The sequence below is a fragment of the Vombatus ursinus genome, unplaced genomic scaffold (genome assembly GCF_900497805.2).
Source record: "Vombatus ursinus unplaced genomic scaffold, bare-nosed wombat genome assembly UNPS02014809.1, whole genome shotgun sequence".
Taxonomy (NCBI): Eukaryota; Metazoa; Chordata; class Mammalia; order Diprotodontia; family Vombatidae; genus Vombatus; species Vombatus ursinus.
This window is the reverse complement of record NW_020954587.1, coordinates 13349063-13375912: the sequence shown is the minus strand read 5'-3', so window position 1 is coordinate 13375912 and position 26850 is coordinate 13349063. Positions and strand designations below refer to the sequence as shown.

The 26850-nt window shown below is 36.2% G+C and overlaps 1 protein-coding gene across 3 annotated transcripts in view; it reads left to right on the top strand.

Moving 5' to 3' along the window:
• The window catches only part of SYNJ1 (synaptojanin 1), an 84525-nt gene that overhangs the window by 31409 nt on the left and 26266 nt on the right, over window positions 1-26850 (top strand). For all 3 annotated transcript variants that reach the window (XM_027875472.1, XM_027875474.1, XM_027875473.1), the window contains exons 10-18: window positions 1076-1241; window positions 7673-7864; window positions 11561-11645; window positions 14740-14880; window positions 15187-15379; window positions 15647-15805; window positions 16859-17015; window positions 22735-22852; window positions 22974-23189. In XM_027875472.1, coding sequence (XP_027731273.1) covers window positions 1076-1241; window positions 7673-7864; window positions 11561-11645; window positions 14740-14880; window positions 15187-15379; window positions 15647-15805; window positions 16859-17015; window positions 22735-22852; window positions 22974-23189 — 1427 coding nt within the window. The remainder of the gene's footprint in view (window positions 1-1075; window positions 1242-7672; window positions 7865-11560; window positions 11646-14739; window positions 14881-15186; window positions 15380-15646; window positions 15806-16858; window positions 17016-22734; window positions 22853-22973; window positions 23190-26850) is intronic.

Below are 26850 nucleotides of genomic sequence, written 5' to 3'. Positions count from 1 at the left end.
GAGTAACTGAATGTTGGTTAGGCCCAAGTTTCCTAACAATGAGAGAGTGAGACTAGGTCATTCCTGTAGTCTCCTCTAGCTCAAAAATTCTTTGGTGGCTAGTAATATGTATATTCCCTACCCCTATTCCCACCTCAACCTCCACTAATGAATTGTTTCAATTTAGGTTAATTTAGCAAGTCATCTCTATATTATCTTAGAGGGTTTCTGGGAGAGACTCTCTTAACTGAGAGGCTAAGTGATTTGATCATGATCACACAGCTAGTGTGTATCAGAGAGAGGACTTGAACCTAGGTCTTCTGATTCCAAGGATTTGATGCTATTTCTCTTTCACTGTTTACCTATGGAACAAAATAACAATATTTAAGTGAAGATTACATAAAATATTTCTGTAAACAACTTCTAACTATCTTTTTAGAGTTAAGTAGTAGAGAATGTTTACGTTAAGAATTCCTACTCTAGATTAGAATATCTTTTTAATTTCTTTGTTTTTTAGCCCAAAGATGATGGTTTTGAAAGAGTCTGTAAATACTTTACATCCTTGAATTTCAGGACCAAGGAGACTTTTTCTTTTAAACTTCTTATTTTTTAAAGCATGTACATTTTTTAGCTGCATTATCATGAGGAAATTTGGTACTGCACAGAATCCATTATTACGTGCAATATTGGCACTGTTCATGTTTAAGTTGTACTGAATTTTTATCATCTTCAAATTCATCTTAATAGAAAGATGACAAAGGTTGAAACGTTGTGATTAGAAAATAAGTGATAAGGGGCAGCTAGGTGGCTCAGTGGATAGAGCACTGGCCCTGGAGTCAGGAGGACCTGAGTTCAAATCTGGCCTCAGACACATAACATGCATTAGCTGTGTGACTCTGGGCAAGTCACTTAACCCCATTGCCTAGCCAAAAAAAAAAAAAAAATACAATACTAGAAAATAAGTGGTAGACTTTCAAAACAAAAAACTTACCTTTTAATTAGTATCCTCATATAACTAAACTAAGTTTTAGACTGTCCTTTTGAGTTACAATAATGATTTTTTACTTAGGATTCATACATATTCTTTCCTCCACAGTCTGGAAAGTTAAAAGATGGTGCTCGTTCTGTAACCAGAACAATTCAGAATAACTTCTTTGACAGCTCCAAGCAAGAAGCCATTGATATTTTGCTGCTGGGGAGTACTTTAAATAGTGACTTGGCAGATAAAGCCCGAGCGCTACTAACTACTGGAGGCTTACGAGGTATGTACATTTGTCATCTTATGTTTAAACTATTGTTTTATTTGCTGGTGGAATTGTATTTTCTGTCCTGAAAACTCATGTAGAAAAAACTTGTAAAGTTTATCTTTTGCGTATTTCTAATAATTATAATGGAGTTAATTAAACTATAGTGTAATTGTTTCAAGTGCTAAGAAAATAAATTAAGCACTTCTTTAAAGAAGGCTTGCATTAAAAATATAATTTTACTATTATCATTACTAAACCACAAATTGAACCACAGGCATTTTTGTTGCCTATAGTTGAGTCAATTAGTTTTAAAGGAGTAACTGTGTTTGAGGTGAACATAAATTGTATGCTCCATAAAATAATCAACTAATCCTTTTCTGAAATTTATGTAACCCTATCTTATGAATTGGCCTCATCTTTAAAACTTATAATGTTCCAATAATTTATGTTAATTAGCAATGGAAAAATCATGGCAGTAGACTTCAATACAAAACCATCCCAAATTTGTCAGTTACTATTACTTCCATCTCTAATGAATGAGAGTTAGTGAGAGGCATGTCAGTATTAGTAACACCAAAAGCTTAAAATTTGACTCTGTAATTTGATTAAAACGGAATCTCTTTCCACTTTAACTGGGGGTGGAGGGAGGGGGAGACTGGGAAGGCTGGACTTGCGATTTGATTGGTATAGGAAACTCCTGCTGAGGAAACCCTCTCCACCAAAACAAATTATCAACCGTACAGAAATTTATAATCTTAAATGATCGCCTGGAGCAGAGATGTCAGTGTTGTTGTTCAGTCATTTCAGTTGTGTCCAACTCTTCTTGACCTCATTTCGGGTTTTCTTGACAAAGATCCTGGAGTGGCTTGCCATTTTCTTCTCCAATTCGTTTTACAAATGAGAAAACTGAGGCAAATGGGGTTAAGTGACTTGCCCAGGGTCACATAGCTAATAAGTGTCTGAGGCTGGATTTGAACTCAGGAATCTGAGTCTTTATGACTTCGGGCCTGGCATTCTATCTACTTTTCCACCTAACTGTCCCACAGAGGTGTCAAACTCACCAGCAAAACTCAAAGAGTAGAGTAGACCTGAACCACATTAAATTGTAATTGTCTAAACCACATTAAAATGTGATTGAGGAATGCTTAACCAAATAAATAAAAATGTAGTACAATATAGGTAATGCTAATTTGAGGTTTTCTAAGTCAATATGTAACCACAGGGGTCCTTTTCTATTTGAATTTTACATGGATAACCAGGAGCACTCAGAGGTTAAATAACTTTCCCAGAGTCACACAGCCACCTTGTGTCAGAGATGGGACTTGAAGCCATCTCTTCTTGACTTCATTATACTACCTCTTTTACCTGTTAAGCGCTCTGGAAATTATCATGTCTTCTGTTACAGTACTCCAAAAAAGTATTCTTTCTTTTTTTTGTTTATGCAAGTGGTAATTGATCTTCTACCAAGTAATACTCATCTGTAAAATGAAAATTTTTTAGATTAGATTATCACTAAGATCTCTTTGAGCTTTAACATTATCTGCAAGTAAATTACTTGCATAGTAAGGTGAATTTTTTTGTTGTTAATACCATAAAGTGGCCCAAAGGTAATTTATATCCAACTCTCAATTATTTGTTGTGAAATCCCATGCAGTTTGGATAATTTAAATTGATTTGCCATCTAGATATCTCATTTTACCCATTTGTGTTAACTTCCTCCTCCACCATACTTGGAGAACTGCTTACAAGTAAGAAAGTGATTTTCATTACTTTCTTTCTGCCCCTGACCACCCTCTGGTGGTGCTAAATCCATGAGAAAGTGACCAGCCAAGGGAGAAACAAATGGATCCAAATCCACAGACTGAATCATTAACCTCTGAATATTCAAGAGTTGGCTGTGAATAATATCTTGAAACCCTGGAAAGAATTCAGTCATTTCATCTAGGTGAGCAGCTGTTGATTCCATGAGAACAAATGACTCAGGACTCCGTCTTAAAAAGTTTAAATCATGGCAGAATCCTTCAGAGACACTAAATCACACTTAAAATGACAAAGCAAGTCATTCCAGAGTAACACTCACTGCTTTCTCATTTTCTGCTTTGACCACCAGAATTCATGTGCACACAAATATTAGTAGCCTGTGGGGCAGTTCAAGGAATAATGTGGCCTGCTGGTTGTAAATCTCTGAAATACTCATGTTAAAATTGGTAGAGAACTGAAAGTTATACCGTGAAGCTATCTCTTTGATTATTTTTAACTTCTTGCTAGTAAAAATATTTTTTTCAAAATGAGTTTTTTTTAAAAAGTGAAGCCATCTCAGAAATATTTTAGAGCATGTTTTCTCACATCACTATGGATTTTATGACAGTAACTATTTTACTAATGTCTTCTTGTTTTCTTCTTGATGCATCCAAAGTTTCTGAGCAGACATTGCAGTCAGGTATAGTACAGCAAATTAAACAATATGCAAAATAATGTTTTTCTTTCTAATGTTCTCTAAAATAGGTCATTTGAATAACACGTAAAACCTTTACTTTAAAAATATTCTCTTATTTTGGCTTATACATTCTGTAGTATAGATAAATGTTGGCTTTTATTGAGGAAAAGTTTCTGGTTTTGGGAAGATGAAATAAATACCCTTTTCTGTGATCAAATATGAAGCTTTCCAGGTCCTTGTTCTAACAAATGCTTTAGTTGACACAACCGGCCTTTACATTTAGTTTTTCTTTGAATCAAACAAAATCAATGTTTTTGGTATTTTTCCTTAATATTAATAGACAAATTTTAGAAACCCAGTTGCTATAGTATTAGTCACAGTAGAGAATGGATTTTTGAGGGTAGTCAGAGGCAAAATAGCTCATCTTAGAAGGTTCTTTTACTGAAGAATAAAAAGGGTTTTTTTCCTGTGATTGAAGACCTATGCTAGCCAATTGTATGATTAGGGATCTTTTGACATAAAAAAGCACTTGGGTTGTTAATTAAGTTAGAGGGCCTAATTATTCTCCTGGTGACTGGTCCCGGGTACCTTTTACCATGAAATATCTGAGCTGGTTGATAAACTTGTTCTTTGCAGCTAAGCATGTGATTAATAGCTGTGACAATGACCAGAAACCTTAAGATATAAATTTAAATGAAAATTTAATCTTATTTTTCTCTCCCTTAAAGTGTTGTTGGTATTATATTTTAAGATTTTCCTCTCTAAGGCTGCTTTTCTTTACTTCCTGTCCCCTCCCTTCTATTTTTTCCTCAAGAGCGCCTGAGCAATCCTACCCTCCTACCCTTAGAGCTAAGAACTCTGCCTCATAATCCACTGAAAAAGTTGGAGTCATTAGCTCAGAATTCCCTCATCCTCCATCCTCTTTCCCCCATCCATATCATCTCCCACTGTCTTTTCTTTTACTCTTATCTCTGATGAAGAGGTAGCCCATCTCCCCAAGGTCACCTCTTCTACATGAGTGAATGAATGATAAAAAAAAAAATTGTTAGTCACTTCATATATGCAGAACATTTCAAATAGAAAAGTTATACAGTCTCTGCTCTCAAGAAGCTCACATCATAATAGAACAAACATATGTAGAGTTTTCATCTTTCAAGGAAAGACCCAGTGGTTCTTAAGGTATACTATTGAAGTAGATAGTAATGAATCTTCTTTAGTGTCATTTCCATTAATAAAACCGTTATCTGCCATTCTACTGGGAGAAAACTAGGAACTATAATTCTTGAACTGTGCTTTAAAGGAAGCTAAGGATTCTGTGAGGCAGAGATGAGGAAGCAGAGCATTCCTGATCTAGGGGCAGAGGAGACAGCCTCTGAAAAAGCAGAGTAGGAAATGAAATGTATGGGAGATAGCATGTAGGCCAGTTTGCCCATAACAAAGTGTTCATGAGTGGGGACTGTGGGATTAGCCAGGCAAGATGTGTTAAAGACAATTTGTAAGGAGCTTTAAATGCTAAACAGAAATTTTATTCTAATGGCCATAAGGAGTCACTGAAAGCAGGTAAGACCTGCCCTTCAAGAATGTCAGTTTTGTAGCTGTGTAGAGCAGAAGTGTCAAACTCCTGTCCTGAACCTGATTAAAATGATATAGGGAAATGTTTTCACAAAATAAATAAAAATACAATAAAACACAAATAATGTTAATTTGTTGTTTTCTAAGTCAGGAAAAGGATGGATTGGAGAAGGGAGGGACTTAAGAAGAAAACCATGAGGAGGCCATTATAATAGTCTAGGCAAGAGGAGATAGAGGCCTAGACCAGGATGGTGGCTGTGTACATTATTCATTGGGGAATCAATGTGAGAGGTGTTGTAGAGGCAGAATTGACCAGACTTGACAACTGATTTAATAAAGGGCATATGATAGGAGTTATAGGCGGAGTGAGCAGTTGGTTCTTAAACCACTGGTGTAACTTCCTCGTCTCCTGAGGCAGAAAAGCTCAGCTTCCAGGGAGGTGGTGTTCCTTAGGTTTGGAACAATTCCTACTACCAGGTGGGACACCTTTCTGATCCAGCATTACTACGTGAAGATAGAAGGAAAAAGAGCTTCTGTTTTAATTAGTAATTGTAGAATCATTGAAATGACCTGGGCTAAGCTTGGCCTAGAACAGGAAATGAGGGAAAATAAAGGGTCTGATGCAATTCTAAAACTGAGAGGGAATGGAAGACAGCCCTTGGGGGGCTCTACAATGGGAGAATAGCTTATCACAGGGAAGTGAAGGAAAATTCCCTGTCCTAGTTAGAAAAAATCCCTGTGCTTCTGGTTAATTTCTAGATTTTGGTAATAAAGGTCCTGAAAACATGTTGAGTACATCTTTGTTAATAGAGATATCAGTATATTTTTCTAAGTGCCTAACTAATTCTTGTGTGTTGCATATATATTTGGATAAATGTATTTGATGACTAAGAAAGGTATTCAGTGATTTAAAAATCTTAACTCTTATATGAAGTAAGGTTGTCATAGTCATAAGGTGTACGTGCAGCAGCAGTGTGGTACCTGGTGATTTATGCTTATTTATAAACCAGATAGGCTTAATTAAATTTGTGAAAGGAACATCTGTAGAGAGTATTGTATATGTGTACACTATATATCTATGTACCCTCTGTGTTCCCAAACATTTGCTCATAATACTTGAATCCAGCAATTATATTTTGATTACTGTTTAACCAGTAAGTGTTATTTGAGTTGTACTCTCTCCCTTTAAAACTTACAAAATAGCATCTTGTTGTATGACTAAATGAAGAATGGTGAATGGCACGTGAGTAAAGTGTGTATATGGTTCTGAGTTATTCTCCTTTTAACTATTAATGGCCCCCTTTGGATACCAAGTCCTTAAGTCCTGAGGTAGAGTTGGAGTCCTAGAGTCAAAAGACCTGATTCTATATACCAGCTTCACTATTAACAGCTATATGATTTTAGACTAGACACCTCACTTCTCAAGCCTGTCTCCTCCTCTATAAAATGGGGATAATACTTGCATTACTATTTTGCAGGATAGTTGTATGAATCAAGTGAGATAACGTGTATGGAAACTCTATAAAGCTACAAATAAATGGCAGTTATTATCAGCTTCTAATTAGTGTTCAAGCTTAACAAAAATGAAGTACAAATGACTCGAATAGAAATAAGACTTACTTTTTTCACAACAATCCTAGGAGATATGTTAATGCAAGTTTTATCTCCATTTTACAGATGAGGGGTTTAGAGAGGGATAAGTGACTTGCCTGTAGTCAAACAGAGCTCAAATTTGAACCCAGGTTTTCTGACTTCGAGTACTTCCACTGTGCCACAAAATAGAAGCAGAAGAAAAAAAAAGATCCATCATAACCCTAGATAAAAAATGGTATTTAGTTTTTTTAAATGTACAAATATTTAGTGTTATCATTTCACATATCCATTTTTCTTTTCAGTTTCTGACATCATTTATTTTATAGTACTACTCTAGATGTTTTATCAGTGACTAGTAACTTACCAGGCTACCAGCACCAAAAATATTAAATGTAAATAATTCTTAAAGAAAATTCTATTTTCAGCACAGAAAATTTAACCATTCTCTGATAATAACTGTAATAAAAAAACTAGAAAGAAATAGATTAAATTCTATATTAATTTACATACAGCTGTCAGACATTTCAGATTAAATTATAATGTGCCAGTTCGTTTGAACAAAACTATTGATTAGGCATATGACATTGCCACAGTTTTAGTGTAGTAGCTTTTACTTTTGCTTATTGTGATGTCCCTTTTGTTGTTGTTAATTGGTTAAGTGCATTGTGCTGGAATTTGCTTTCACAGCTGATAGTTTTGTATGTCTTTGCATGTACTTTATGCTTATATGTATGTTTTGATGAGAACTTCATCATCCTGGCATGTTTCCTGAATTAGCTTGGTTGATTTTATTAAATATATTTATGTAGCCAAAATGAAATTTTGTTTCTGTTTTTTTTTACAGCCTCTTCAAAGGTACTAAAGAGTATGTGTGAAAACTTCTATAAATATTCAAAGCCAAAAAAAATTCGAGTGTGTACTGGAACCTGGAATGTGAATGGTGGGAAACAATTTCGAAGCATTGCATTTAAGAATCAGACACTTACTGACTGGCTACTAGATGCCCCAAAGTTAGCTGGTATCCAAGAATTTCAAGGTGTGATACTTATATCAATTTAATAAAAATCTGATCCTGGTTTACTAATCTAGAGAACAAAATATATATTTAAAGAGAAGCAATTCTCTTCAAAAGAAATTTGAGTATTTGTAATTAAATTATAATTTAATTTTATAATTAAAGTGCATTGTGAAAAGTGTATATTTTGAGGATTTTATTTTTTTCCTTCTTTGAAAAATGTATTGTTGTAACAATAGCTTTTGAGTTTTTTGTTTTATATTCCATTGCCACTTTGGGATTGGTTATGGATTAGAAACTTTCAGGACTGATGTTCTTGTGGTGGTTCTCTAGAAATGAGTATTATAGCCTGCTAGAAAGAATATTTTGAAGTTGCCACATGTATAAGAAGCTACGTGTTTGTTTTTTACTTCTTTTTTAATCTGGTATAACCCCAATTTCTTGCATTTTGATGGTTTCTGAGTTTTTTTTTCCAAACCATGATAATTCACATGTGTATACACACACACATTAATATATGTATATATACACATGTGTGTATGTATACACACACACACACACACACACACACACACACACACACATACTTTACATCTCTAGGTTTACAGATCACCTTCCACTTCTCCTCACCCTTTTCACTGTGTCTTTTGGAATTCCTCCTTTATAATTAACAAACATTCTTTCATTTTAGATCTCTTCCTGTAATTTTCCTTCCATCATTTGGCACTGAGTGAGACATAGTTCCATACAGATGATAGCACCTTCCTGGCCATCCTTTTTAGCAGCAATTCCACCTTCTTTTATATCATCTGAACTCATTGGTCTTTGTTGGGGAGCTGGAATATTCCTTGCTCCCTATTGCCACTTCCAGACTTCCTCTGCTACCATCACTCAGCAGCCTCTCCTTCTTTGGAGATTCATTCTATCGAAATTTGCCATTCACCCAGATCCTGGTGGTTGTTATCTACCCTCTCTAGGACATTGTCCGCCACCTTCCTTGGTGACTACCCTCACCTTCCTTGGTGAGTTTAGGGCCTTGTTCATAGTCTCCCTCTTTACTACAATTCTTGCCCTCCTACTTAACGACTTGAACAAACCTATTAATCTTCCCTCAAATCTTCTAACTTTCCAATTCCTTAATCTACTCACCTCCCATGATCTACTCTTCCACTTCACCTCAGCTACACACAGAAATCTTAAATTCGTCACCTACAAGTGTACCACTTCCATATTCAGGTCCAAAATTCTTCTATCTTATCATAATCTGTTATTCCACTCTCCCCATCTACTTACTTAATACAACCCATTCTTCATCCTCACTACCAGTGAGGGACTACAAGGCTTTGTTCTGGCTAAGCTCTCTTCACTTCCCAATGTTAACTCTTTATTATACCAGTTCAGCATTAAACTATCCTTTACTCTCAAATCCTTGCTCCTTTGTCCTATTGCCAATTGAACCCAACCCTAGATTACTTCCACCATCTTCCTTCTTCACTCCTATTCATATGCTGCTGAATGGAACTAAAGGAAGTCATAGAACTGTGCTGAATCCACTAAAAATTTGATATCTAATCTCAGTTTGGTCATTATACAGCAAACCAATCCTTCAACTTCTCTATAATTATTTCTTTATTCCACTCACCACAGTGGCTGTCCTAAACTTCCTTTTCTGTCCTCAAGCCTCGCTCAGCACTTCTTTCTATCTTCTGAGCTGAAAGCCTTTTTTATTTTTTTTTAAAAAATGAAACTATTAAACACAAATTTCTTCTACTCCTCTTCTCATATCCCTTGAATACATTCTGTCTTCTCTTTTTCTCCCCTCTCCTCCTTGACTCCTTTTCTCCTTGCCTAGGCTAACCCCTTGAACACATCCCCTCTGATTTTCTCCAGCAGATTGCCCTCACTATCATTTCTCTCACTCTAATCAGTCTCTCCCTACATACTGGTTGTTTGCTGTCTATGAACATGCCTATGCCTTCCCCATCTTCAATAAATTCTTAACCAGATTCTAGCTAAGGTGATCATATAATCTCTCCTGCTTCTCAGCGAAACATAAAAAAGCCACCTATCCCTAAAGCTCTATCCCTCCACTTCCTTCCCTCTTTCTCTTTTCTTAACCTTCAGTCTGTCTTCTGATCACATGCCTCAATTCAAACTGCTCTTTCAAAAATTACCAGTGGTGTTGTAATTGCCAAATTTATTGGCCTTTTCTCAGTCATCGACCTTCTTGACTTTTCAACCTTAGACACCACTGACTACCCTTTCCTCCTAGATCCCCTCCCCTTGGTTTTTGTGGCACTCTGCTCTCTTGCTTCTCCTTCCCATTCTTCTTTGCTGGATCTTCATCCCCATCACACCATGAACTAGAGGTATACCCAAAGCTTGGTCCTGGGCCCTTTTTTTTTTCTATACTCAATGATCTCATCAACTCTCTTGGGTTTAAATTTATCTTTATACATGTGACGCCTTGGTCCATGTAACATCAGTGTTTTACATACCTTAAATTTATATATAAATGTTAAGTAGTAGTAGTAGTAGTGGTGGTGGTGGTATTGGTAGATGACATTTCAAACGGAATGTACCATATACTACTCAAATTCATCATCTCCAAAACAGAATTTTTTATCTTTTCCTCAAAACTCACCCTTCTTCTAAATTTGCTATGAAGGGTACCACCATCCTTTCATCTTTCAGGAAGAAACTAAGAGTTATTAAAATCACTGCACCATTTCACAGGGGCAGTCCAGCTGTTCTTTTCTTCCTATTTAGCTCTAGGGCCAATACATTGTCCATCTACATACTCTTCCATCCCTGTGTTCTGATGTGACAACTCTTTGTGTAGCTATACAACTGCATAATGTAATCTGCACAATAGGCAGACACTTTTCATTCTTCTGGTTTCTCATGTGTGACTAGTTAAGCCAAATTTCTTAGAGCAATTATTGATCTTTTTAAAGGCTCTATACAGTATTTAAGGTCTTGATGCAGTCAAGAGTATCTAGAGGACCGTACCATCTTTAGGGAACATCTCTTTGATTTTAACTGTGCTCTGGAAATCCTTCTTGAGGGTAGCAAACCCCTTAGGATGAACATACATTTCCTTGCTTTATACCTGGTATAATATTAATAATTGAGAGAATTGTTGAACAGAGTTATGTTGAATCATTAAAAGAATCTTGTACGATTTTGATATGGGAGACATTTTGAAAAGAGAGCCCTTAAGGCTTTATTTCACTCTACTGAACTAAATTCTTTTTATAATCAGCAAACAAGTACAATAGGCTATTATCTATGCCTTTAATTAAATAGTATGACTGCAAAGATTTAATTTGCTTTGATGACATCTGTGAAAGCCTAATTGTATCCTTCTCATACCTTTATCAAAAAGCCCCTTCATTTTACATTTGTGTATACATTATTCTCATGAAAATTTTGTAGCAATGGAAAAGTAATCTAATGGGTTGGTAGTTATTGCAATTTGCTTTAGGAAAGGAGTTCTGATTGCAAAAAGCTTGTTATTTCTACTTGAATAAAATAAGCTTAAAATGTAGGGCTTTTGAACAGAGATTTAATGTGATTTCATCAGATTTGAAATTGTATGTCTTTTTAGTGGATAGATTTTGATCAAGTTAAGTTTTAATGGAATCTTAGTTATATTTGGAAAATTTTCTTGTGAATATGTACATATTAATATCCTTTTCAAATATTTAATTGTAGATCGAAGAAATAAGCCTACTGACATATTTGCAATTGGTTTTGAAGAAATGGTAGAATTAAGTGCTGGAAACATTGTGAGTGCAAGGTAAGCCAAAAAAGTAACACAGAGGGAAAATGTGTAATACTATAAAGAGAACTTAGTTTAAATCAGATTTGTGAAGCTAATTTGGCTATGAGATACTTTGGAGTTCAAAGCAGGTAAATCCATGCATAGGGTTTTTAATTTTTGTTCTTCTTGGCCCAGACATTAGCAATGAGTTTGGTTTTGACTAGCTGTATAGAAAAATCCAAGTGCATGAAAAATGCCTAGTGCCCAGACTATGATATACAGTTGTGTGAATATATAGAACTTGTCACTGCAGAACATACACAACCAGGCAGGAATCAGAGGGGATATGTAAACCTTAGTGTAAGGAACTCCTTCTGATGAGGTACAGGCCCAAGCCAAGACCTTTGCCCCTCACCCCAAAAAGAATTTGGGTCCTATTTGTCTATGGACTCTCCTTAAACTCTCCACTTGGTTAAGGAAATCTCTGCCTAAGGCTATAATCCTATCAACTGGCCTTTCATTATTGCCTGCACCCAATCCTCTACTGTCTGTTACCTCCAGACCTATCCAGACCCCATTCTCAACTTCCCAGTCACTCCCATCAAGATCCTCCCTAGACCCCTCCTCCGGTCACCCTTGCTTACTAGCCATTCCCATCAAGATACCCCTTCTCCTAGACCCCTCCTCCAGTCACCCCAAACTACTTGGCCACTCCTGGATCCCTCCCACAGTCTTTCTGTACATAAGGTCCATCTGGCATCCATTAAGGCTCAGATTCTTTTAGAGTCTGGCCACAGGCTCAGATTCTTAAGATCTGGCCCACTTGCATTAGTGATACAAATGCTTAGATTTCTTAAGAGTCTGGCCAATATGGCAGGTCTTTAATAAACCTTGTCTTTGGTTGAAAGAAGGCTTGAGTCAAATTAATTCGGGCAGGACCCACATGTTGTGATTTTGGGGTCCCAGCACCTCTAAACCTCAAAACCTCAACACTTCCACTAACAGAGATTGGTAATTCTTCTCTAATTGTAAATATAGAAACCCCAAATGCAGATCACTATGAGAAGGAAGAATTATAGAATCATACATTTAATTCTAGAAGAGGTCTTAAAGGTATCTTAGACCAATCCCTTCATGTTATAGGTAAGGAAACACAGCCAGAGGGGAAAGTTCCCAAGATCACACAGGTAAATAATAAGAGTTAGGATTTGAACTCAAGACCTCTGACTTTGGGATCCATCATTCCTTTTACTTCCTCTTAGGTAATAGTAGAAAAGGAGCAATGAGAACTGAAATGAAAGGAGAGGATTGTTGTTACTCTGATGCTTGCAATGGTAGTATATGAGATTACTGACTCTTGACTTAACAAGTTGCACTCATTACTGCTTCATTTTTCACTCATGGCCCAAGACTTCCCTTTTATTCTGTTGTTTTTAGTATCTTGCTAACTTGAAAATTATTTTGGGCCTTCAAACATTGGAAACTTACTTTTAATTCCATATGCTTAGTGTGATGTAATGGAAAAAAATATTTGCACTCTGAGTCTCTAGGTTTAAATCATGTGTATTGCATATTATCTGTGTTCTCGTGTGTGACCTTGGATAAGTCACATAACATCTCTTGGCTTTAGTTTCCTCTTCTGCAAAATAGAGGGTTGGATTACATGATCTCTGTGTTCACTTCCAGCTCTAAATTCTATTATTTTATAGTGTACCGTGCACTAGAGCCCCGCTCTAGCATTGTAGTACTTACATTAAAATTAGTGATGACACATATTTGTAAAGTCTTCAGAGCATACAGAATCCCTTTTGTATGTATATGACAAGTGACATTTGTTAGGAAAGACTCTAGATCTTTAATATATTGGTATTCCTTGTGTATAGACTACTAACCATTGTTTAAGTCAAACAATGACAGTGAAACACATCTGTGAAGTCCAGCAATAAATCCAGTTGAAAGAGACAAGAACAGATCCACCTTAAGTAAGCCCTATTCGGTTGGGAATTATAAAATAGATTTCAGCGTACTTATTGTGGTTAAAAGGAACAAACTGCCCTTTCTGAATATGAACCCATTCATTTTGTTGCAGACTAATCTCTTTAGAAGCAAATTTATTATCAGATGTTCTCTAATAATAAAGAAACTCAATACATTGAATTGGTTAGTTTTGCTGAATTGCTTTTTTTATTATTTTGTTTCTTTATTGCACTTTTATTACTTTATTACTTTGTGGCAGTTTATTACTTACAGCTACACAACTGATTGTGGGTTGGAGTAAGGGTGTGGGAAGGATATATTGGGACTGTGATGTAAAAATAAAAAGTATTTTAAAAGATATATATATATATTATATATATATATGTAGGTATGTATGTGTGTGACACATACACACACACATATACATTTTCAGAAAGTAATAATAGTGCCATTGGTTGGGATTTCAAAATGTATTACTTTTAGGTCTCTCTCACTAATCAAACACATTTTGTAGAAAGGATTCAAGAATGTGTGGCTTATGCTTAATAAGTTCCTCCCCAAAAGAAAATAGAAATGTGTAATAGTCTCTCTAAAGTGTTGTTAAGCATAGTAAAACTTCTGTATTGCTTCAAGGTTCTGGCATTCATTGATGGGAATGACAGGTCGGGATCCCAAGCTGTGGCTGGATTTTGCTGAATCCCAGAATAAAACCAGTCCTAGTAGTCATTGAGTTTATTGTTATGGCATAAAAATAAATTTGAAAGCTTTATTTATCTGCAACAATGGAGGTAGTGTTTTTTGTGAGAGGGATAAAAATACTAACTTTGTATTCTCTTCTAATGTACTTACTGCGTGCAAGACATTGTGCATGGTTCTGAGATGACAAAGGTATGGTACATACCCTGCTCTAAAGGAGCAGACATTCTAATGGGTTGGAAAGAAACAGACATGCAGTGAGAAATTTCAAGGAAGGTAGAACATTTTAGCTTAAAGTGAGAAGGAAAGATCACAAAATGCTCAGGGGGAGAAAAGCAACTAGAAAATTTAGAATTGTTAGTGTGGTTTTCATCATTATCTATGGTGTTATAATACAGAATAAAGAAGTTATGAATTATCAGTGCAACCTTTTTAAACCTTTACTTTTTTATGATAGTACAACTAATCAGAAATTGTGGGCTGTTGAACTGCAGAAGACTATCTCCAGAGATAAAAAATATGTGTTGCTGGCTTCTGAGCAATTAGTAGGCGTCTGTCTCTTCGTTTTTATCAGACCGCAGCATGCTCCTTTTATCAGGTCGGTAAATAGTAAGCATTACCAATACTGCTTTGTGCTACAGAATGAGTTAACATAATGGAGCTAGAAAATGTGGGCTGTTTCGAAGATGCTTCTGTAATAATGGTTCTAGATTTTAAAACAAATGATTGTTTATTTTATAATGCCACTTGTAATGGACTCCAGGCTTTTTATAGCATCTCAAAATTCACCTGTTAGGCATATAGCTTGTATTTTTATGGTATATAATACAAATATATGTATTTGCTCATTTCTAAGGAGCTATTGCACTTGAATAGCCTTGTTTTAGAGTTCTTTGTTTTAAAGGGATGTTGGAGTTGATACTGTGAAGACTGGAATGGGAGGTGCCACTGGAAATAAAGGAGCGGTTGCAATACGGATGTTATTCCACACAACAAGCCTTTGCTTTGTCTGCAGTCACTTTGCTGCAGGGCAATCACAAGTCAAAGAAAGGAATGATGATTTTATAGAAATAGCCCGAAAACTGAGCTTTCCTATGGTAAGCTTATATTGCTGGTTGCTAGAGAATGTAGCTTCTCATAGTATATGTGTTCGGATTTGCAAAAATACCTATACTAATATTGTCAGGAGACACCTAAGATCATCCTGTGATATCAGAATTATTAACATAAATTTCTACTGTTGTGTCATATTTAGATAAAGCAAGGTCAAAGACATGGACCAAAGGGAATAGTGTCTAGGGAAAAGTAAAGTTTGCAATGTTTTTTTTTTTAAGTTGTTTTAATGTCCATCTCATTTTTTCCAGGGGAGGATGTTGTTTTCACATGACTATATATTTTGGTGTGGTGATTTTAATTATCGAATAGATCTACCAAATGAAGAAGTTAAAGAACTAATAAGGCATCAGAACTGGGATTCGCTTATAGCAGGAGATCAACTTATCAATCAGAAAAATTCCGGACAGGTACACCTTCAAGGAAATGGTTACTTTTGAAATCATTAGTAGTTGTCATATCTTGAAAAAGGGACTTTTTTTCTTTTGATCATGAGCATAGTTAAAATATCAGAGACTTGAGTAGTAGGATGTTTAAACTGTTAACAGAGTGTTAGAAGACAATAGAATGATTTTTAGAAGGTTTATAAGAACTTTCGTTTTATATTTATAAAATTGCCTCTTCATTTTGAGAAGAAAATGTAAAATCTTATTTCTATGTATTCATGAATGTTGGGGGGATAGTAAATTTTGGCTAGAAGTTAGAAATTTTAGACTGTCCTTTTGTAGGCTTAAAGATCTCATGCTCTTCTACCTTTTTGTTATAAAAACTTAAGCTTTTTTCTCCTACTTCTTATGTCTTTAAGCTCTAGCCATGCATAGTATGCCTTGTAGAAGAATTTTCTTTTAAGTTTTTAACCAAAAAGTCCATACGCTTGAAAATTACCTTCATTTCTATATTTCTCATGTTATATAGGCTGTTGCAAATACCATCTTTCTCAGGAGCTCTTTCTTGATTAAAATGAAAGCAAGTGAAGATTCATATTTAGGTTCAACACTAGGAGAAACTTCAGTCTATCTGTTTGTTAAAATTATGGTAGAAAGAATGCACTATGACTTAGACAACTGGGTTCTATTCCTTGTTTTCCCACCTATGTGGGCCCTAGACAAATCACCTTCACTATTTAGAGCTTCAAGGTTCCTCACCTACAAAATGAAGGTTTTTGGTTCTATTTCTAAAAAGCCTTTGTACTATAATAACCTAATCTACATCAATGGGAGTTCTGATGGAATTCCTTATGTCTGATTTTGTTAGCCTGCTGTACTTAAAGAAAAACAAGCAATATGAGAATCATTTCATCTTAGGCAATTTTATTAATTTTTTACTCTGTTGAGTGAGAGAAGTGATTGATAAGTACATATTTTTCTACCCTTTAGAAAAGAAAAGAATTATAGCAATAGCAAATATTTAACTTGGGTTGTATTTTAATATAACTTACAAAATATATATTTTGTTTGCTGTAGATCTTTAGAGGATTTTTAGAAGGAAAAATAACTTTTGCTCCTACATACAAGTATGATTTGTTTTCTGATGACTACGATACCAGTGAAAAATGTCGTACCCCGGCCTGGACAGATCGCATTCTTTGGAGAAGAAGAAAATGGCCTTTTGATAGATCAGGTTGGGGAATTACCTGTTCAATTAAATGGTATTGAATAAGATCAAATTAGTAAGTAGGAGAGTAATATAAAGTCAATTGAGAAAAACAAACGTATTCTAGAGATTTAATTTGCCCATTTTTTTTAAGATTAGCAAAATAAGAAATTAAGCACCCCCATGTTGAATTTATTAAGCTCTTTACAATATTGGGGTATTGTTTCCATTCATATTTTTGTGATATTCATTCCCATAAAGAGTCAAGAGGAAATTAAATGTTTTCAATAAAGCTATCTATTGAACACCAATATATTCATATTGACTTTATAAACTTTAATATCTCTAAAGTGGTACACATATAGATTTTGAAATGGTGTTTTTCTCTTCTTTGTCAAAAGCTTTTCAAATATTCTGGGATAGGTAATACCATCTTTGGAGCTTTTTTGTTAAGTAGTAGAAGTCTAACTCTAGTTCTTCATAATGGTATGAAGGTGACCCTGGGTTCTCAAAAGCTGTGTCAGCTGAGCATCAGCTCTGACAGTTGCTACTAAGCTAAAATGGCTTTGAGAATGGTCCTGGTGAGAGACGGTCTGTTAAGTGTCAGCCTAAATATGGAAAGGCTCATTTTCAGGAGCTTGGCCACTAAGTGATGGATTTTTTTGGCGCCCATGCAACATCAAAAAAATTATAAATTTATTTCTCAGTCTTTCATGGCCCTCTTCTGCTTTTGTAATAATGCTAAGATCACAGGTTTTAGAATATCTAGAAATGTTAGTTTAATTGTTTGTATTCTTTTACATTTGTGGTGGAAATGAACCCTATTAATAGGTATGTTTTACCTAGAAATGAATGACAAATGGAAGTGATAGCTAAAAATGGGTAGATGACTCACAAATTTTCCTTTGAGGGGCAAATGGTGTGATTTCATCATGTACCCAAAGAAAAAAATAATTTCATGTGATAGTCATCTTGCAATTTAAAATTTGTGATAAGTATAGCAAACTGACTACCTCAAAGATAATTGCAGCTTATATAGCAAAATTTATTGCTGAAGATGAAGAGAAAGAAAAATTTTATGAAGAAATTAATAAGATCCTCCAAATTAAGCCAACATATTCAATGATACTAGGTGACTTCATTGCAAAGAAGGGCATCAAAATTGTACTGGAAAGCATGGTTCAAGATTAAAAAATAAGAACTGAAAGGCTTGTATTATACACTTAGAAGCCTCAGACTTCTATATCATAAACACCTTGAGAAGAAAATTAGAGGCCTGGGATGTGGAAAACACTTAACCAACATCACAAAAAAATCAAATTGACTTAACAAGCAGGAAACATCTGGTAACAAGTGTAGGAGAAACCATTTCTGAGTCAATCATCTATGTACACATGTGCCATTGACTATAACAAACAAAAATCAGCACCTTAGTAGAAGGGAGGTTAAATATGAGATGACATTACAGGTCATTACAAGTGCTATTTCATGCTTTACTATTTCATGCTCCAAAAATGGGACACAGAGGAATAAATTATCATTTTTCATTTCCTGTAAAGGTTTAACTGATTTAAAATCATTGCCATAATGAGTAGTATAAAAAAGCCAAATAATTGCTTTAGCCAGCCAGCAAATACGGATCCTCCTTTACAAATGAGGAGATGTATCTGCCAAGGATGTTGGTTAAGAATATATTCTTTTAGGGGCAGCTAGGTGGCACAGTGTATAGAGCACCAGCCCTGAAGTCAGGAGGACCTGAGTTCAAATCCGGCCTCAGACCAAACACTTGACCCGTACTAGCTGTGTGACCTGGGGCAAGTCACTTAACCCCAATTGCCTCACCAAAAAAAAAAAAAAAAAGAATATATTCTTTTTAGGTGGCACAGTGGATAGAGCTCTGGCCTTGGAGTCAGGAGGATCTGAGTTCAAATCCAGCCTCAGACACTTGACACTTACTAGCTGTGTGACCCTGAGCAAGTCACTTAACCCTGACTGCCTCACCAAAAAAAAAGCACAAAAAAAAAGAATATATTCTTTTGCAAAATATTACAGAGGAAAATGGTGAAATATCATGAGCAGCATCCCTAAAAAAAAATAGTCAAGTGATAGACAGAAAGCTTTGCATGAGACCCAGCTAGGTCAAATAATAACAAAATGAAAAACAAAATGGTCCTTTCATCTTTTCTATGGTGATCTCTTGTCATCTGTGACAATAAAACCACCATATTTGGAAACTGACCCTTCAGTCCACAGTGTGTAATAATGAGGATGAGGAAATGGAACTGAGGATGAAAATAGGAATAGTATAAGAATACTCAGTAAAAATCTGTGAAAACATTAAAGGATTAATTTTTAAAACATCTAAAAGAATGGGAATACCAACTGGAAAAAATCACAGCATTTCCAAAAAACTCAGAATAACTAATAACTGCTATTCCTTAGGAATCAGGATTATTCTCATTATTAAAAACAAACAAACATATGATTTATAGAGCAAAATGTAACCTCCCTTTCCAATAAGGGTTCTTTCATCCATATGTTATTATTCAAGGTTGTTTGAGAGGCAAAACCACAAGGATAATTTTATTTAGCAATCCTGTTACTATTAAGTGAAGTACATGACAATGATATGCTCACCAAAGGTATGTGCCTTTGGCACAGAGCAGATTTTTCCAAGTTCGATGAAAAAAGCAATCGCTTTTTTCTGGAGGATCCTCCAGATGCTTCTGGTTGTACATGGTATTGTGCTGATTGCCAGAAACTCCAGAATACTACTGAACTCTGCAGGAGATCTATGACCAACCCTACTCTGGGAAAGTCATAAGGATGAAGGAAGCTTAATGTCCTGAATGTGATGTGTGGTTAGGTAAGTGGCCCATTGAAATGGATTTTATTCATATGTCCTAGACAGACTCTGCAGATAAACAGCACTCTGGGGTGTATTCTGCAGCATGCGGCAGTGAAAAGACAGCAGGATTTGCAATCAGAGGACCCATATTCAAAACCTGGTTCTGTCTATGTTGCCTCTGTGACCATAGGTCGGTCACTCAGTCGTTCTATGTCTGTTTCCTTATGTAATGTAAAAGAAGGCAGTTTAACTTGGTAACTTCTAAGGTTCCTTCCAGGCCTGAATCTGATCCTGTGAAGAAGAAGGAGAACAAGCTAGATTCTATTTGAGAAATTACATAGCACTTGTTCGATTATCCTTAGGTTCTAACTGACAGAAAAATCTCTTTTTTATACCATTATAGCCAAGAATACCTAGATTCTAGTCTTGTCTCTGATACATACTGGCTGTGTGACCTTGGGCAACTCACACAGCCTTTCATTGCTCTGGCAACTCTGTAAGGTCCTAAGTTGCAGAAAAGATTCTGACCTGCATTGGTAAAAGGAGTTTCTGTACCTGAAAGTTCCTTATACCAATGAAATCATGAGTCTAGTCCCTATCCTCTATTCTTCTAATCCTATTGCCAGACTAGTGTACCATATGTCTTGTTATGTTTCTCTGCTCAAGTCCTCAGTGCCCCTGCTGCTCATCGAGTAAAGTGAAAATTCTTTTGCCTGGTATTCAAGACCCTCTATGATTTGGTACTACTAAAATACCTCCTCAATCTTACTTCATGGTCCTTCCTTTCATGTATCCTATTGGATTACTCTGTCTCCTGAACATTTATTGTATGTTCCCCTCTCTGTGCTGTGAATTATGCCTTTTCCTGTGACTGGAATGGCTTTCCTCTCCTTCTGTGCCTTTTCTGTTCCCATCCCTCCATCTAACTGAAATATCAATACCTTCAGGATGCTTTTTATAGTCCCTTTCTGGCCCTTTCAGAACTCACAAAATACTCTGTTTTAAACCTCTGTGGTGCACTTACATACTATTGTGAATCATCAGTCTTTTTCCTCCTACTTAGCTATGAGCTAAATGAGAGTAGTGACTATTTTAACCTAACTTTGTGTCACGGGATTCTGTGCTGGACATCCCCCCCACACACACTTTTTTGTCCTTCCTTTACACTTTTTCTTGGTGACCACATCAGCTCCCATGGTACTCTCTACAGATCACTTGAAATCTTTATATCCAGGCACTCTCCTGAGTTCCAGTCCCATATCACAGCTTCCTGTCAAACAGTGTCCCTTTGGACATTGGATGTCCTGTGGGCATCTCAGATTCAATATGTCCAAAACAGACTTCATTATCTTTTCCCACCAAACCCATCCCTCTACCAAATTCTCCTCTTTCTCACTCATCTAGTCTCCCATGTTCATAACCTTGGTATTATCCTCAAGTCCTCAATCTTCCTCATCCATGTTGTCCCATCTTTTCATTTCTACCTCCAATAAGATCTCTCATATCCAATCATTTATCTCTATCACACCTTCTTTCTAGTACCACTTTAGTTCAGACCCTCATCATCACTCACCTAAACTATTGCATTGGTAGCTAGGTAGGGCAATGGATAGCATCCCTGCCCTGGAGTCAAGAAGATCTGAGTTCAGATCTTGCCTCAGACACTTACTACTTGTAAGCCCTGGACAGGTCACTCTGTTTGCCTCAGCTTCCTTATCTGTAAAATGGGAATCATAATAGCACCTCCCTTACAGGAGTGAGGGTCATTGTGAGGATCAAATGAGATAATATTTGTACAGCTTTTAGCATAGTGCCTGGCACTTAGTAAGCATTATGTAAATGTTAGCTATTATTAGTTGGTCTCCCTGCCTCAAGTGTCTTCCCCACTCTAGTTTATCTTCCAAACAGCTGCCAGAGTGCTTACTTGAGCATAAATCTAACTATTTTTCTCTTCTCTACCTCTCCCCATTCGCCATTGCCCTGCACATATTCAAAATACTCCTCCTTATTGCCTCTAGGATCCAGTCAATCCAACCAGCATTATTAAGTGCTTACCGTGGGTTAAGCACCATGCTAAGTGGTCGAAATACAAAGAAAGGGGAGAGGGGACACAACCCAGTCCCTGCCCTCCAGGAGCTCACATTCAAATGGGGGAGAGAAAATGCAGGTAGCTATGTATACGTAAGGTGAATTCAGGGTAAGTTGGAGGGAAGATAAACTGTAGGATAAACCATAAATGCCAGTTTGGCTTTAAAACCTTTTACAGCCTATCCTCAATCTATCTTCCTAGACTTATTATACTTTATTTTTCTTTCCATACTTTGTGATGTATCCGAACGGGCCTCAGTATTCCTCATACACAACACTCCATCCCCCATCTCTGTGTCTTTGCACTGGCTGTTTCCCATGCTCAGCATGTGCCTTATGTCACTTCCACTTCTTAAATTTCCCTACCTCCTTTAAAACAACTCAAACTCTGCCTTCTACACAAAGTCTTCCCCAGCCCTCATTGCCCATGCCTTTCCTCCCTAAATACTTTATGTTTATTTTTATTTATACTGTATATATCTATTCTGTATCTAGTCAGATATGCATATGATGTCTACCTCCAGAGTGAGTGATTGTTTCCTTCTTTTTTTTGTATTTGTATCCCTCACATCTAGCATACTACCTAGCATGTAATAGGCATTTAATAAATGTTTATTGTTTGGTTTCCACCAGCACCTATCCATCTACCGTAGTGCTTTGATAGACACTTAATAAAGATTTGTGGGGTTTAAACTAATAGGGAATTTTTCTGTCACATGTAATTGTAACTAAAAGTATATCTTTTTACTACTCCACAGTCTCTTTTATCTAAATAGCTGCTCTTTTATTTTTGTTTTATGTTGGTTGCAGCTGAAGATTTGGATCTTCTGAATGCTAGTTTTCAAGATGAAAGCAAAGTGTTTTACACTTGGAATCCTGGTACTTTGCTACACTATGGAAGAGCTGAGCTGAAGACTTCTGATCACAGGTTTAAATAGTTTAAATATTCCTTTTGATGTTCTAATTTGAAATCTAATTATTTTCCCTTTACTATCCTCAGTATGTTCCCAAGACTGACTAAATATATTTCATTTTCTTTGTCTTTTAAGACCTGTTGTTGCACTGATCGATATAGATATATTTGAAGTGGATGCCGAAGCACGACAAAATATTTATAAAGAAGTCATTGCAACCCAAGGGCCGCCAGATGGCACAGTGTTGGTCTCTATCAAAAGCTCATTACCAGAAAATAATTTTTTTGATGATATCTTGATTGATGAGCTTCTCCAGCAATTTGCAAACTATGGTGAAGTTATCCTCATAAGGTAAGTACAACATTTGTTAATTATTATAATTTGAGAGTATTTAATGATTCATGATTCACTTTTCAGTTTAGCTGTCTTCAGATTAAGCTGTTCCCAATTTTTTTTTCAGGATAAACTAGACTGAATAAAGCAGGAATCAGATACCCTTGTTAAGTTAAGCACTTGCATTTGTAGTTTCCAGCTAAATGAGGCATACAACTAGTTCTCTAGCTGTATTTAGAGGTTTTTAAAATTTGAAATTCATACTTAAAGTTTAAAATGAAACTGAGAATATACTTTTAAGTGAAAATTATGCCAGAGCTTAGATATGAGCTACCAAGATAAAACCTCTAGTTCTGTGGGCTAAGCTCTGTGCTAGGCAATGGGGAATGTAAATACAAAGAGTTTGACAATCTTTTTGGTCATAACCATTTTTAATAGACAGTAAATAAATCATTATGAGAAATTTTTTGAAAAGATATAGTATTCAATTTGAACAATTTCAAAGTTATTTAGTCAATAAGCATTTATTAAGCACAATGTGCCAGGCACTGTCCTAAATGCTGGGGATAGAGAGACAAGTACCTCCTCTCAAAGAGCTTACAGTCTAATGGAGGAGTCAACATGCAAACAACTATCTACAAACAAGGATAAATTGGAGGTAATCAGTTGAAGGCAGGCACTACCATTAAGGGGGTTCAGGAAAGGTTCCTCATAGAAGATGGGATTTTAACTGGAACCTGAAGGAAGCTAGGAGGTAGAGATAAGGAAGGACAGTATTCTAGGCATGGGATATAGCCAGTGAAAATGCTTGGAGTCTAGAGATGGAGTGTCTTGTTTGAGGAATAGCAAGGAGGCCAGAATCACTGGATTGAAGAGTAGGGGGTAGGGGGACGGGTGAAGGGAAGAAGGGAGGTTGGGGAAGTTAGGAGTAAGAAGATTGTAAAAGTAGGAGGGGACCAGCTTGTGAAGAACTTTGAGTTGAAGCCATGGATACTGATGAGATTACCAAGTGAAATAGTATTAAGGGAAGAGAGAAAGGTCCAAGACAGAATGTTGGGGGACACCCACCTTTATCAGGTGTGACCTAGATGAAGACTCAGCAAAGGAGACTAAGAAGGAGTGGTCAGACAGGTAGGAAGAGAACCAGGAAAAGGTAGCCATAGAAACCTAAAGAAGAGGATATCAAGAAGAGTGTAATCAACAATGTCAAATGCTACAGTAGAGGTCAAGAATTTTTATTTGCCATTCTCAGCTTTCCCACTGACCTGAACATCTGCACTTTATAGGGCATGTGCTTGGGTTTCTTCATTTGTAAAATGTGCTTTCCCAACTTTGAGATAATATTGAGAGAGTGAATAAAATATGTGAAACTTTGAGCTTCCTAGGTATGTTCAGTTCTTTTAGGCTTGTTTGCTCCAGGCATTTGTTAATATGACAACTCTGTCTAAAATAATAAACTAGACTACACGATTCCTATCTGCTATTTATTTAGAGATGACATATGCATACACATGTACGTGTTTGTGAAAACAGATTTCCTTAAACATAATATGGGAAAATTAAACATGGTTTTTATAAAGGGAAAAGTCATGTGACTTGCCAGCTTGAGTTCTTTGGATCCATAAGTATTTGGATAAAAAAGTAGATATAACACTTTTAAACTTTTAAAATATCTTTTAAAGTTTATATCTGAAGACTTTTAAATAGGTAGATTCATAACATCTCTTGTATATACCCACTTCCCTCCTCTGACACTGCCCCCCCCCCACCCTCTTATCACCTCTCACCTCAACTATTGCAGTAGCTTACAGGTTGGTCTCCTCTCTCCTCATCCCAGTCCATCCTCTACTCAGTGATGTTTCTAGAGCACAGGTCTTGACCATGACAACACCACCACCACCATCACACCACCATCACCTCCCTACTCCTGCTAAACTCTGGTGGTTCCCTGTTGCCTTCAAGATCAAATATAAAATCTTCTTTTTGGCTTTTAAAGCCCTTCATAACCTCATTTCTTCCTATTTTTCTTCCTTCTTACACTTACTCTCCTCCATGTACTCTGGGATCCAGTGACACTTGACTCCTTTCTGTTCCTCACACACAGTACCCCATCTCAGTCATTAAACATTTATTCAGCATCTACCATGTGCCAAGCACTGGTGACACAAAGAAAAGCAAAAGACACCCCCCCCCACACACACACACAGTAAATAGGAAGTAATCAACAGAGTACTAGAATTAAGGGGATCAAGAAAGGCTTCCTGTAGACAAATCTTCTTTTAGCTGGAGCTTAAAGGAAGCCAGGAAAGCCAGGAGGTGGAGATGAGGAGGGAGAACATTCCAGGCATTAGGAAGAAACAGAGAAAATGCCCAGAGCCTAAAGATGGAGTGTCTTGTTCACAAGGAACAGCAAGTGAATACAGAAGGGGGATGTAGAATGTAGGAAGACTGGAAAGGTAGGGGCTCTCTATATAAAGGCCTTAGGTACTGCTACTTGGGAGCCAGACTGGAAAAAAGAAATACACAGTGAAATTTCCAAATGTGCAGATGATAGTAAGCTCCAGCAATTGTTGAAATACCCAGCCAACAAGGCTAAAGTACAGAGACATCTCATATAAATGGAAAAGTAGCAGAAAAGTCTCATTATAAGGCAGTATAAGGTAATGCGTTTAGAGGAAAACAATCCAAATCATACATCTAAGGTTCTGAGCTCTTATTTAATGATCTAGAAAAGATTCCTAGCTATCATTCAAGGACTGTCATTAATATCCAAATGGCTGCTGTTTTGTGAGGATGGGTATTAAAAACAAACTAAAAAAACATCCTTTATACAAACCTTGGTTTGTCTACACTTAGAATATTGTGGGCAGTTCTGGCTATACTTGAAGACATTTTAGTCTACACGGTTCACAGAAGGACAACCAAAATCAAGGGAAGCACTGTATATTGAAAGATTAACTTAGCAGTATGTAAAAAGGAAGACTGAAGTGCTTAAGATTGTGAAGTATTGAGATGGGTAAATATAGACTTCTTTACCAAATTTCATTATCCTAAAATTGCAGTGGAGATGGGGGGCAGGGAGGTGTTGAACCTTGGAAGAAGCAGAGTTATCTTAAAAACTTAACAAGTACTCATCTTTAAAATCACCATACCCCAAAGAGTGATAGGCTGAAAATACAGGATGGTAGAGCCATCATGGATTTTTAAGGAGAACTAGGGAGAAACACTAAAGAATGTGAGGATATAATTTTCTTATCAGAGATAGCCATTGTATGATTCAATGTCTGTTTTTATAATCTTGTGTATATATATTAGAATATGTTTAATTCTTTTCTGTTATCTGCAAAGATACTCCAGAAAATTTACATCGAATTTGAAGAAAGTTGAAACACTTGATACATTTCAGATGATAGCAAGGAGCAACTTACTAGCTTTATGCTGGACAAATTGAATATCAGATAGTTCCTATCTCATTTCATAAGACTACAGTTAGGCAGTTATGGCAATAGTACCATGGCCTTTGACCAGAAAAATTATAATCTGCTTCAGCAGCTTTCATTTTTAGCCTTTTCCTCTAAATGTCCATGATTTGTACATTTAACTCTTAATATCCTTCTTCTAACTTTAGAAAAATCCTAAGCATTGCCAAACCTAGAAAAGTTTCTCTAAGGAAAATACT